Source organism: Mauremys mutica, chromosome 7, assembly GCF_020497125.1.
Source record: "Mauremys mutica isolate MM-2020 ecotype Southern chromosome 7, ASM2049712v1, whole genome shotgun sequence".
NCBI lineage: Eukaryota > Metazoa > Chordata > Testudines > Geoemydidae > Mauremys > Mauremys mutica.
The window spans coordinates 107,893,826-107,908,130 of record NC_059078.1 but is presented as its reverse complement, the minus strand read 5'-3'; the positions used below and the strand labels follow the sequence as shown (position 1 = coordinate 107,908,130).

The 14,305-nt window shown below is 42.2% G+C and overlaps 1 protein-coding gene across 1 annotated transcript in view; it reads right to left on the bottom strand.

Annotated features, from left to right (window-relative positions):
* ADAM12 (ADAM metallopeptidase domain 12) overlaps positions 1 to 14,305 on the bottom strand; it is a 315,046-nt gene that overhangs the window by 59,314 nt on the left and 241,427 nt on the right. Inside the window, exon 12 of the mRNA XM_045023718.1 lies at positions 1,261 to 1,438. Coding sequence (XP_044879653.1) covers positions 1,261 to 1,438 — 178 coding nt within the window. The remainder of the gene's footprint in view (positions 1 to 1,260; positions 1,439 to 14,305) is intronic.

The window sequence follows — 14,305 nt, the reverse complement described above, 5'->3', positions numbered from 1 at the left end:
TATACACGACTTTGATAGTGAAACATTAACTAATACAACAGATTCGCTGGTACCTCTCAGTGGGAGACTGAAAGTTAAATCCATTGTACCCGAGTGTCAGTTTTCTAAGCTATTTAAGAAAACAGAGAGAGAAGAGGCAGATCAAGATACTATTCAATGGTATTAAGTGGTTTTGATTCTAAAAAGGTGTCACTAACACTCAAGTACAAATGAGAATGATAACTGGATTAGAAAGATATTTGCAAGCTATTGACACTCTGCTGGTATTGAACAAGAAGACAAGCCTACTTCTTCAACCCTGTTACCCTGAAGAATGAGTGAGCTGTCAAGAAATCCTTATGGTTTGTATAAATTCAATATACTGTATGGAAAGGCTACAGCAGTCATTTGCCATTTTAACTGTCCTAGGTCTATTTTGTCAGCAGTTCCACATTTATCAGAAGAGACAAATGCCTCATCTGCTGATGTGTTCAATTCAGTTAGTCCGGGAGAAGTTCAATATGACCAATGAATACTGAGGCTAAAAGAAGTATGGATGTCTGATCAGAGATCATTTTAATCCTGGTATTCTGCATCATCTCTCCTGATTCTAGCCGTCCTTTGACACATTCACTAAATGAAACTGAATCAGCTTTGAAGTAGTAGTAACCTTTCTGGAAGTAGTGTAGGTTATTTCTATTAGTAAGGCAACTGAATCAGATGGTTGCAAAGAAAAAATTCAAATCAAAAGGGGAAATACATTGTGCATGAAAATGGAAGCTGGTTTTCCTGGGAGCAATATTTTATGATATTATTTAGTTTATAAAAACAAGTAGCTCCAAATCCAAGGAAAGAAATCTCCAGATAATATATGGTACCTTGAGAAATCTGAGTAATTTTAACTAATTTGTGTTGTTTTCAGGTCATTAACTAGCACTGAAATGGATTTCCATGTTACAAATTCCAATAGGAACATGATTAAAATTCTCCATCACTAATCTTAAGAGATACAGGTAGTTAGTAAAACCACACTAATATGACACTTAGGCCTGCCTATTGCTCTGCAATCAGACACAATGAAAAGTAAGCAGAGTCTAACAGCTATTTGCAGGAATTTCATTAAGGTTTGAGATTGAGAAATGAAGGAGGAGGAAGAATTTTATTTAATACCCATCAGTCTCAAAAAAGTACTCTGACTAATTTGCAAGCACTCTTGCCCTCTTCTCCATAACAGATTGGTAGCAAGGAGAAAAGCAGTAATTCTAAGAGAGAGAGCCTTACGTCAGGTTCCCCACAGTCACACTCCTCTCCATCTTCCACATAGCCATTCCCACACTTCTGTCCACCAAATGATTCCTTAACTTCAGGCAGGTTAAAGAGACACATCCCCACTCCTTTTTCCAGGCTGTTTTCCAGGTCCTTTTTACTGCAGCTGCTGAACACCATGGGAAATGGATAGCTGGGAGAGAAAAAGATTGAAAAAGAGAAAGATTAGCATTTTCAGATGAAAAAAATCTCTATTGTTCTGGTGACCTCCTCTGTGATCTCTATACACAAACAAGCACCAGGGTTTCCATTATTCACCATTCCACACAGGATTCAGCTGTAGAAATTCACTGTAGGTTGAACCATTCCAAGAAACATTTTGAGACTAGACTCAATCATTTCCAAGAGAATTTCCATGCTTAACCACCTAACTTGTGGATGCAAACAAGACTTGTGCCTTCAAATCAGGAGCTGGATGTCTACATAGCTGATTATGCATGCAAAATTGTGAGGGCTAGTTGAGGCCATGATCCTCCACCGTCCACAAGTGCAGTACGTCTTGCATCGGCAGGGCCTTAGGAGCTAGTTTAAGGCCCCTTTGAAAATTTGGCCCAAAATTATAGATTTCACTCATTTTAAAGTTAAAACCCAACACATTTTATTAGAGAGAAGTTGTAGGCCCCTTTGCCTTCATCTTGGTGGACTCATGGTTTTCTTAGGGAAAACAAGTGGGAAAAATACCAACTTATTTTAGTTACAGCCCACTTCTGCAATCTCCAGGCAAGGAAAACTCACCTTGAAGTCAAGGCCTAGGGACCATGGGTCTGAGGCAAATTCTGTTCTCATTTTATACCAGGATGGATCCAAAGTAAATACTGAAGCCAGTACTGGATTTATACTGGTGTAACATCAGAATTTGTCTCCCAGATTACTGCTCATGGGCATGAATATGTTGACTTCCTTTCTAAGATGCTCAAAGGGTATTAGCACGCAAATCTCCAAATATGCTCTGCAATGCTCCATTTCAGAGTAGCAGCCGTGTTAGTCTGTATCCGCAAAAAGAACAGGAGTACTTGTGGCACCTTAGGGACTAACAAATTTATTTGAGCATAAGCTTTCGTGGTGGCGCAATGCTCTGTGCTTTTGCTTCAGAGGATTCAAGTCGGCACCCACTGACCTTTACCACTTGCTTCAGTGGTACTTGGATCTGGTCACTGGTACATTACTGTGGAAATCATGCTATCACCCTGTAAAGAATGCCAAAGCTCCCTCTCTCCACTGGGACATGTGCATGATTACATTAGATCTGGATCGGAACCAGCTGGCAAATAACATGCAAGCTGCCTTATTTCCCTTAAGACTTTGGACCCTATTCACGACCACTCTACACTCAGGCAGTAATGCAACATCATGGCAGCACAGGGAGCCAGACTGATGATGACTGGGCTTTGTTCCCTACATGCTTTCTATCAATCACATATTATTAAGAACAGGGTATAATCTTAACAAGCAAATAAGATAATAAATGAAAGTCCTATACTGTTGAATTACAGAATTTAATGAATCAGTTGTTATTTCTAATAATGCAGAGTAGAGTGTGTTCTTCTCAGAGCCGGTGAGACCATGCCCAGAGACAGCAGAGAGAGGAGCCTTTCTAGTTAAAGAAAAAAACCCAGACTGAAACAGTTGTAAATGGAATGGAGGTTTAAGTTCCTATGTTGATTTAAAAAGGTTAATTAGGATCTTACAGTAAGGTGGAGAGTACCTTACACAAAGAATTAATTTGCTCCTCTTTAAAATTACCTTTTCACAGATTCTTCTGAAATAAAATAATCAGCTCTCTAGCACAGGATGCAGATGTGCTTCTGAAGAAGAAAATAATTTTCACTGAACACTTATGGGGCTTGACTTGCTAAACTAAACAATGCTGTGGTTCACTGACACATGACTCTAATAAGCTAGCAGGCATCTTCACTTAAGGAATTGGTTTCTGGAAAATGTTAATGTTTAATAGGATGACAGCGCCGAAGAGGAACTATCAACGTTCAGAGGAGCATGAGAGAGGAGTCAGACTACTTTTCAGAAGCCTTGGGCTCTTAGGGAAAACAGGGAAGGGATCTGGGGATAATGGGGAAGGAAATAAAGGGAATTTGGGAAACCTTTCTACCTACCCTTGTATAGAACTGGGGGAGATTAGCAAAACTGCAGACTCTTGATTGTATGCAGTGTAGTTGTAGCCATGTGGGTCCCAGGATATTAGAGAAACAGGGTGGGTGAGGTAATATCTTTTATTGAACCAACTTCTGTTTGTGAGAGAGACAAGCTGTTGAGCCACACACAGCTCTCTCGATTGGTGATTCCTGACAACTCTTGGTTTGGTGGGAAAAAGTTGCACAGAACATTCTGTGTATGTGACTGTGAACAGGTAGGCAGACATACAGCATTTCCAAATTCTGGTCTGAATGCAAGCATCACGCATATGACTGATTCACAGATTCTGTTTGGAACATGAAAAGATATTTAACTAGGCATGATTCTTGCCTCAAGCTGTGAATGTCTGAAACCTGCAGTTTTTTGGTAAGGGTTTATTTGAAACCCACCAATGTGAAGAAAGAGAGACATAAAGACAAGTATGTTCAGTCAAAATTTGATGTGGGAACATAGATAATACATTTTATTTCCTTCTCTGCTGTTTTTGTAAACACAGTTTCAACAGCTCAGTAAATTTGCTACAGCAGCATGCTGGTCAAAACTGTGAATATTTAGGGGTACATCTTTCCCGCCATGAATGCCCAGAATTGCTCACATGAATAGGAGGTGCATGTGTCCACCACTGGGAGAACAGAAGCCTTATTCTGTACCAGTGACAAAATAATGTCATTGTTATTGAATGAGATTTCTTCCCCTCCCCCTCACCCCCCCAAAAGGAACTTCAAGCTGTTTCCTATTTTTAAGTAAGAGACTCATTCATCTTCTGGCTTTTCCTGCTCTTGACACTGATTTCCTCAGCTGACATCAGTAGAGCACGTGTTATTTATGAAAGAAAAGACTAACCGTTTGAAAAGATTTGTTCTTCAACCAAGCAATCCAAAAATAAACAAACAATGAGACAAGCACAACAACTGGAAACAGAGCATTTGAAGAGTGAATTCACCCATGAAGGGGAGGATCCTACATACCCTGAAGCCATTGGGAATTTTCTATGGAAGCAGGCCTGGTCTCTGACATCACTGGCATTCTGATGTAAACACTTTCCCCCTTTCCCCACACGACAGTCATATCATTTGATATTTCTGCTTTTATGCTGTGATGTTTTGGCTGTGTTATTTTTAAGCTGTTTCAGCAGCACCATGAGCTACTTGGTGTGTGTGTAGGGGGGAGGGCAATAACTATCATATGTCAACAGCATTAGGCATGTTATTAGTTTAAATAAATGTAGAGCTTGTGAAAGTTGGTGGGGTAGTCACCACGTGGACTGAAATCCCCTAGAGCAGGGGTCCCCAATCCCCGGTCCGCGGCCTCTTACAAACCGGGCCGCGAACCGACCCAGTGGACCTCCCGCAGGCGTGCCTGCGGGAGGTCTACCCGAGCCGCGGGACGAGCGCTTCCTCCGCAGTCATGCCTGCGGGAGGTCCGCTGCTCCCGGGGCTCCGGTGGACCTCCCGCAGGCATGACTGCGGACGGTTCGCTGGTCGCGCGGCTCAGCTGGACCGCCCGCAGGCACGCCTGCGGGAGGTCCACCGGCTCCGGATGAGCTGCCGCAGGCATGCCTGCGGGCGGTCCAGCTGAGCCGCGCAACCAGCGAACCGTCCGCAGTCATGCCTGCGGCAGCTCAACCGGAGCCGGTGGACCACCCGCAGGCACGCCTGCGGGCGGTCCAGCTGAGCCGCGGGACAAGCGCTCCCTCCGCAGGCATGACCGGTCCCTGGTCCTGAAAAGGTTGGGGACCCCTGCCCTAGAGAACAGATACAGCAAGCTTCCTCACACTGCTCTGCCAAAATGCCTCAGATCTGATCTAGAGTAACCACTTCTGGACATGAGAAGGTAGTTTGGTCTCCAGCTTCCATGCAGTCCTTTATCTGTCTCCTGAAACTTTCAACACAGGTGTCAAATGGGGGTGGTGGCAGCTTGAGTGCTATCACAGGTCCTCACTTTGTAGGAATTCACTTCAGACCATCAGCTCATTTCAAAGAGGCCACCTAAAGAATTTTCAGAAGGTAACAGCTTTCATCACGCCCATCCTGTGACAGATTCAGGTTATTGACCTACAGCTAGTAAAATACTCCATATATCTCATTATCCATCACTGAAGCCACTATCATATATGGTTTTTATAGATCTTACTTCACCACTGTGCAGAGGCCCAGCACAAGGCTAATTTAAGCACTACTTGAGTCCAACTTATTTTGAGATCCGAAGTGGGATGTAAATGGTGAATAGATTTTCTGCATAAGGGTAAATTTAACCCACCACGGATAATTTCAATTCAAACATGCCTGATGAAGATATACACCCATAGCACCAAAATCATCCTTGGTACACCACCACTGGCTTCAGTGGGCTTACCACAGGGACAACTTTGGCCCACAACATCTAGCTTTCCTGAATTACCAGCATTCCATAACAACATCACCCATGTCCCTTTGATACTGAAACTGGGGTGCAGTCGTCTCATGAAATTAATGCTCTAGTTTCCATCAGAAGCAAGATGCCATTGTTCACATCTACAGATGAGGCATTCATTTTAGCAAGATGATGCCATTAGTAATAAGTGACCCCATTAGCGACCGCGCCTGGTTTTGTTCCATTCAGAACGTTTTCCATTCATTATTATTTCAAATATTTAAGCCATGTAAATGCCAGTTCTTTTTCTATACATCTGCTTTTTCTATACATCTGCCCTTGCTGACCTGTTTTTTTCTTTAACTAAGTGACGTGGCATCATTGAGAGTGCCCTTTAAGAAACTCAGAATCCTCTGTTAATGCTACCACTGCAGCACACGCTACTGCCCTGTATACTCTAGCAGTCAAGAGTCTTATCCTCTCAATTTCAGGGGTGGACCCGCCAGAACAGGGCTGAGGAATATTGTGGTAGGCACTGTACACAAATACAGAAAGAGAGACAGTCTCTGCCCCACAGAGCTTACAGTCTGGATAGATAAAAAAGACAAAAGGTGAAAGAGAAACCAAAAGGTGCAGCACGTCATACCAGGTCAGTTGCAGAGCTGGGAGCAGAATCCAGACCGCCTCACTCCTAGTCATGTCCAATCCGCCAGACCACACTGCTTCTCAGATTATGAATACCACAAGAGGCAGTGTGGCCTCGTAGATAGAGCACTGGACTGGGACTTGGGAGCCCTGTTTTATTCTGAGCTCTTCCACCAGCCTGCTTGGTGATCTTGGACAAGTCACTTCAGGGAATCAAGGTGCTTTTGAAAATCACACTAGATGCCTATCAGCATCTTTTGGCACATAAATACTTTGAAAACTCTGGTTCTTTATATGCTTCCATTTCCCCAGTGTAAAATGAGGATAATGATACCTCCTTTGTAAACTGTTTTTAAATCAATGGCTAAAAAGTGCCATATGAGATACTATTATTAAAATATCTTGTAATTCATAGCATGTTGCATAGGAAAAGAAACCCCTGGCTCATGATGTCCTGAAGATGATTATTCTGACTCTTTTTACACTGCCCACCAGCCTTGTAGGACCTCCCTGAGATTCCCTGGCTCCATACAACTTACATTCACAGTAAAGAAAAGGGGAAAACACACCTGAAGAGAGTGGATAAGAGGAGAGGAAGGCAAGGGTTACAATGACAGGATCATGAGTTTGTTCTGATGGTTCTAGGGCCAGGCTGGACCTCAATTCATACCCTCAGAAATCATTAGATTTTCATCACTAAGTCCACCTGAGCTTGGATGCTCCAGTCCAGACAGCAGAACTTCAGTCCCTTTTCAATGAGTGGCACTCCTCAGCCATCCTCCTGAGGATTGTCCCTGGTAGTTAGTTTCTCACAGTCAGGATCTGCCCCGGGAACATCATGAAGAAGACAGTGGAGACTCCTAGCAAACCTCCCTTGTGTGACCTGCATCTTGTTACCCATGTGGCTCGGGTCTCTCTTAAATCTTTCAGACTGGAGGATGCTATGAAAAAGCTGCTGTGAGAAAGGCAGGTAGAAGAGCTGCACCAGCATGACCAGTCTTCACTCATCCCCGCCTGAATCCCAACACCATGGCCCTTCAGTGCTTTGGGGAGCTGTGTCTGAGGGTCCTACTTGGTTTGTTGCTAAAGGTTAGTGATTCTGTTATATTCTAATCAAACCTGCAACCTCCCAAATTCAAAGTCTCTATCTTCCCCAATCTTTTCCTAATTAATGTGCCACCTCACTTGAGAAATAATCTGCTTAATGAGTTCCACTGGTTCTGCGCCTAGTTTATTTCTCAGACATTTCCAGGTGGATACACTAGGTGCTAGTGAAGGATCAAACCCAGGGATCACTTACACCAAGGCAGTTATAAACCCATGATGTGACACCTTGAGTGTCTGGGTGGCAACATGTGTATGCATTAATCACACATTTCTAGAAAAAATGGGCACAGTTCAGCCCGGGTGTTACTCCATTGACTCCTCACCTATTTGAAGTCAGCAGAGTCATTCCAAGATGGCATTTGACCCTGTGACTATGGGCTTGAACCTGCCAGATACCACAATGGTGCTGAACACCCTTGATTCCCACTGACTTCACTGAGCGTACAGGATGCTCAGCACCTCACAGAAGCATTTTTCACCTTCCAGGATCAAGCCCCATCTCACCTCAGATTCTCCTGGCGTCTCATTTCAGTAAAATGTGATTTTCTTTCCCTGCCTTCCTAATCACCAGTGCCCTTAAACTCATGTACTAGTCTGTAACATTTTGAACTTTAGCTGGTTTCCTTTTCAGCAATTTGATGTTAAACAGCTGCACTTGTTCTGAGCAGATTTTTTCCTGTGCTCCATTTATTCCTATAAACCTTCTCCAATCCCCTTTAGAGGAACATTCAGATTATTATGACTATCACTGCTTAGAATCATATTCTGCAGTGTTTTTATTTCCAGGAATTTTAGAACATTGCCATAACAGTTTTCTTCACCACAATTCCAGTACCTATATGCTGCTTTTATTCCAGCTCTCTCTCCATCCTCACTGATGTCCCTGTTCTAACAATGTTTATACAGAACCTTTCAGCCAGGGACCTGAAGTATTTTACAAGCAAACAATCAATTAAAATGTACATCAGCCCTATGAAGGTGGCTTAAATATCACCACCCCCTTTGCAGACAACAAGCTGAGGAATGATCCTGAGGTTAATTTAGGCCTAAGGGTCAGATTTTTAAAGGTATTTAGACACCTAGCTCCCGTTGAAACTGATGAGAGCTAGGTGCTTAAATACCTTTAAAAATCTATCCCTAAGCGACTTGCCCAAGATCACACAGCAAAAATCAATGAGAGAGATAGAAACAGAATTCATGATTACGAGGGGCAGGATCCTCAGCTGACTTCAGTAGGGTGTTGATTTCAATGGAGCTATGACAACTTAAACTGGCTGAGGACCCGCTTCCAAACACGCAAACTCCTGACCCACTACACAACATTCCCTTTCAGTAAAAAAATCATCCACTTGGGTTCGGTTTTGCTTTCAAGACATTAATGTTCTTTTAATCTTTCCAAACTCACTTTTTAAGGCCTCCTTTGAGATGTCTGAACATAGCAAATACAGTTTCATCCTGCAATTACACAGCATCTCTCAGACTCCAAGTGTCCTGTATAGCATCTTACAGTAATGAATTAAATAAGCAAAAGGAACGTAGCAGCCTTCATGCACTAAGCAGCAGGTAAAACCCAACCTTATCTGATATCTAAACAGATGTTTAAATACTATAGATCAGGGGTCAGCAACCTTTCAGAAGTGGTGTGCCAAGTCATCGTCATTTATTCACTCTAATTTAAGGTTTCGCATGCCAGTAATACATTTTAACGTTATTAGAAGGTCTCTTTCTCTAAGTCTATAATGTATAACTAAACTACTGTTGTATGTAAAGTAAATAAGGTTTTTAAAATGTTTAAGAAGCTTCATTTAAAATTAAATAAAATGCAGAGCCCCCCGGACCGGTGGCCAGGACCCAGGCAGTGAGAGTGTCACTGAAAATCAGCTCGTGTGCCACCTTTGGCATGCGTGCCATAGGTTGCCTACCCCTGCTCTAGATTTTCATCAGTGACATTACATCTGCCTTTGTATAACTCAAGTTTTCATAGAAATCGTGACACATGTCATATGGGGGATGTTATATCTCAGACTTCCATTTAAATGACGGCTCCATTTACATATTTTTAAAAGAAATCAGAATCATTTAATTAAAGTAGATCCCACAAGTCTAATGCAAGCAAATAGCTTGAAGATTAGGGGCCGGATCCTGCTGGGTATTAAGGCAGCTTCACATGGCTCAAGCAGTGTAAAGCATTCCTAAAGAAGTGTACCCAGACGCTGGAGAAGCATTCACTGCTGCAGAGCTCCCCTTCCTATGCAATCCCCCTCCCACCGGGGCAGGCAAAGGGGACGTGGCTGGGAAAAAGGGGATAGCTGAAGCACGCCTGCACTCCACTGATTCCTGGTTGCTGCAATAGCCCCTTGGGGCCATAGGCAGGTGGCATAAATTAGAGCAACCTGCTGGGGACTGACCCAGCAGCCAAACAATCCCAGGAGGAGTTGGGATAGGGGGCATCTTTCCACTGTCCCTCTTCAGCTGAATGGAAAGGATGTGGCTAAAGGGATAGTGCTTTTTCCATTCTACAGTATTAAAATATGAATGTTGCTTCAAAAGGAACCTGATGTGTGACAACTCACACTTATTTTTCTAGCCTATTTTTTACTCTCTCTTTCTCTCTTTTATAGTTTTAATCCCTAGAGCATCAATAAAGTAGAACACGAAATTGGGCCATGTTGTTACACATGACATCAAAGCTCTCACTTGTATAGTTCATGGTCAGTGGTTTAAAAGCAAGCCTAGATTTCTTATATAGCTTTTGGCATGTTCTTTACAATGTAGCTTTTACACTCCCAATATGTAATTGTGAAGGTCAGGCTAATGGCTAATTGAATTGCAACGTGGCAATAACGGCTTGTTCTGTTACAATGAAATTTCCAGGATTATAAAAAGAAAGCCTTTTCACTGAAATGTTTAACTTTCACACATAAAAGCTTTAGGTTTATTTGAATTGGGCCCTGGTGATTCTGAAGATTCCCAGTCTACATTCAAATAATATTCACCTCAGGTGCCTAGAACCTCTGGTAGACTTGTCCTCTGCCGAAAAACTCAGGGTGAGAATTTAACTACCAGAAATATTCTGAAGGGCAGATTTACAATGCTGAATGCAAGACTTAGGTGTAGAAAGTAGTAATGAAACACGGTTCGATGATTCTGAAAAATACTTTCGGCAGAGGAACAACACTTATGGTTTTGTACAGTATACACTCTCCCGGCTTAATATTTTTGCAGTCACAAAACTGCCAAGTAAAACATTATTAGAAGTTACTTTTACTTTGACAAATGTACAGTCAGAAAAGTTTTTTCTTGTTGAGAGGCCTATTGTGATTTTCATTCCTGTATTCCGGAGGTGAAGCAATATTAACCAATTTATCAATCTTGACAGTATCCTAACTGTATTCTGGAGTTATCTGCCTTGCAAAAGCTCTACGGGAATTGTGCTCAAACAACTGTTTTTCCTGTTGGAAACCAGCCAGCCATGGAAAGTAGCTATAATCCGTTTGAATTCACTCCTGGCTCATCGTTTGCTCTGTTTCCTTTTACTCTTCTACCTCATTAATAAAATTTTTCCAGATTGCTGAGAGTTCAGGTTACACAATTTACTATTTAGTACTTGATGTTAATCCAATGCTGACTAAAGAAAAAAATTAAAGAGGCCAGAAATATTAGAGAAAGGGATGAAAAGGCCAGACCAATGGTGGTGCAAGGGTAAGGAGAAACATGGTAGCAGTCATATTGTGTCCTGTAGTGATTACCAGCATCTGAGGAAATTGTAGATAAGAACCCAAACTAGATTACTCTGTGTTTAAATTTGTTGCACAAAACGGAACATCCTCAGCAAGTGATAAGTGAATGAAGATACATGACTCATCTTGTGGTTCAAAACACACTGCTGACATTCTGTTTCCTACTGATTTTTTGGTTAGATTACAAAGACCCTGTCTGGAATGGCTTACAAGTGTCTCAGAGAAGTACCAGGTCTGTATTGCCTGATGATGGAATTTCATTAGCTCATGACATGATTTCAGGACTCTGACTTTTAAAAAAATACACTTATAATGTGGTTTCATCCTCTGATGGACTATGGAAAATGATTTTTAATACCAGATAGTGGGAGCAGATTGAGTACCAAGGCAAAATTGAATGTAGGGAGCTGGAGATCACTGGCTGATTACCACAGCCCCCAGAAAGGCTGATCAGGAATGGACCCAGGATGATACAGCAGAATCCCCAAACAGTGGGATTACCAAACCCAGTTAATTGCCAACAAACCAAAATAAATCCATGAAATTTATACCCAAGCATAAATACATTCATTCCCTGTTTCCAGTCCTTCGTGTGTATACCATAGTATCACTGCTAACAGCTTATTTTGTTAGCTATTAGCAGTGATGCAACTCAGGCCCATAGCTTTAAAGAACTTGAAGTGACCCTTATGTTTGACCTTAAAATGACAGAGGAGTACTTCCAGAAATGGTGCCTGAGACCAAATCTGGACAAATTGGTAGTCTCTGCTTCCCACCTTGACATTAGAATTGCACAGTACACTCTATCAAGTTTTGTGGTGAACCTTGCGTTATGACACAAAGCTAACATATCTCGGTGTCATTCTTGACCACACACTGACCTTTCATGATCACCTTAAGAAAGTAGCCTCTAGAGCGAAGTCTCATGTCAACTTATTCAAAAGTTAGTCGGAATAAGATGAGGATCAATGGCCCTGTCCTACGAACGTGGACCTTGGCCCTGGGTGTAGTCAGTTGCAGAGTACTGTGCACCAATGTGGACAAGAAATTGCCATAATCAATTTATGGAAAGGCAGCTGCATCAGACCATGTGAATCATCATGGGAATTTTAAAATCAACACCTCTACTGTGAATTTCTGTATTAGCAAACATCGAATCTCCATCTACCCATCAAGATATAGCTACAGCACAAGAATTTAAACACACTGAAGACTACCCCAAACTTCCCATCTGGCAGGTTATGGATAACGTACCTCCACAACACCTGGAATCACGAAAACCACTATGGGCCACACACAACCAGCTCGTGTCTCTGCATCTGGCCAGGGAATGGCGAAGTGTCTGAACTTCATCTACCATTCCAAATTAGCACATTATTACTGACCCAACAAACCATCTTCCTGGTTTTGACCTGACATGAAGATTTTGGACCACACCGAACTACATCTGAACAAACCCTGGAGGATGCAGCTACTTGATGCACAAGTTGAAAATCAAAGGCTCCCCTTTGTGCAACTGCGGTGAGAACACCACAACCACCGAACCCATCATAAGACAGTGTCCCAAATAAGCATTCAAAAGTGAACTGGATGATATCCACAACATCACAGAGGAGGTATTGAAATAGCTAATGGACTTACAACTGCATCTGTAGAATGTTGCTCTGCAGATGCCATATGTAGATCTATGAGAGAGACTGCTAATAGCTCAGGGTTCTGAAAAGTATAGGAAACTTCAAAGATAATGCCAGATAACTGATGCCATGATTGATGTTGCTAGTTAGACTCACAAGTTAAGTTCAGAAGAAATTACCATGGTCATCTAGTCTGCATAAGAAAAGCCACAGTGTTTCTCTAAGTAATTCCGGCATCAACCCCATTTCTTCTGGTTGAGCTTGAGAAAATGTCCCTAAAAGAGAGAGATGTACATTCTAGTGATAGCACCAAATGCAAGAATGAGCTACTTCAAACTCAGCCTTGAGAAAGCCCTGGGAGGGCTGGCTTTTTAAGGGAATTGGGCACATTATAAATGTGTTTTTTTAAAAGTCAGAGTGCTGAAATCATGTCATGAGCTAATGAAATTCCATCCCTCACTGTACGTAGTTATCTGGCCCCAGTTGATGTTTTTGGGTTTGAGCCTGGCCTTTGGATCAGTTGATCATCTGATAGCCTGAGGGGATAGGGAAGGAGCAGGACTTCATGTAAGAAGGATCCTGCTCCATCGATGAAGAGGAGAGTGACCTGCTGGGAATGTAAAGAAAAATCTATGGACAGAGAGGACTGGGGAAAGACATCTCAACACAAGGCAGATGAAAAAGCCTGGTTGAAGTTACCTGCAGTGAGAGACAGGAACAGAAGCCTTAAGAGGAAGAGGCTTGATGAAATGCCAGTCAGCAGGACCTGTGTTTTGGGAAAATTCCTGAGCCCAGCCAGGGGTTGAACAAATTATGGAGTTAGAGGAAGACTTGTTTTCAGTTGACACTTGAACTAAAATGTTCTCTTAATAAACCAGACCCCAAGAAGGAGTGTTATTTGACTAGCAAATGACTTCATGCAGTTTTTGAGAAGATCAAGAAGGGGAAAATAAGAGAGCAGCAGGAGGAGATACGATACTGGGTCAACTTAGCAGCAACCAACTTACCTCCAGAGCTCTCTCTCTCTCTCTCTCTCTCTGTGTAAGAAAGAGGGAAGGAGAGAGAGAGAGAGAGAGAAAATAAGCCTATATTTTTAACCAGCCAGTTAAAAATTAAAAGTTTTTACCTGGTGTAATCTATAATGTGTTAGATTAATGAAACTAGAAGAACTGTTGAAATCTAATTTACCTCTCACCATTTATTCTAACTTCTAGTTTGCTCTTCCATCATCTTGGACAATGAAAATAGGCTAGTTAGTTTCACTCTTGTATCTAATCAGCATGCAGTCATCACCTATTTCTGGGATCTCTCTTAGGGTATATTTACACCGCAACTTGGACGTATGATAGCAGCACACGTAGGCATACCTGT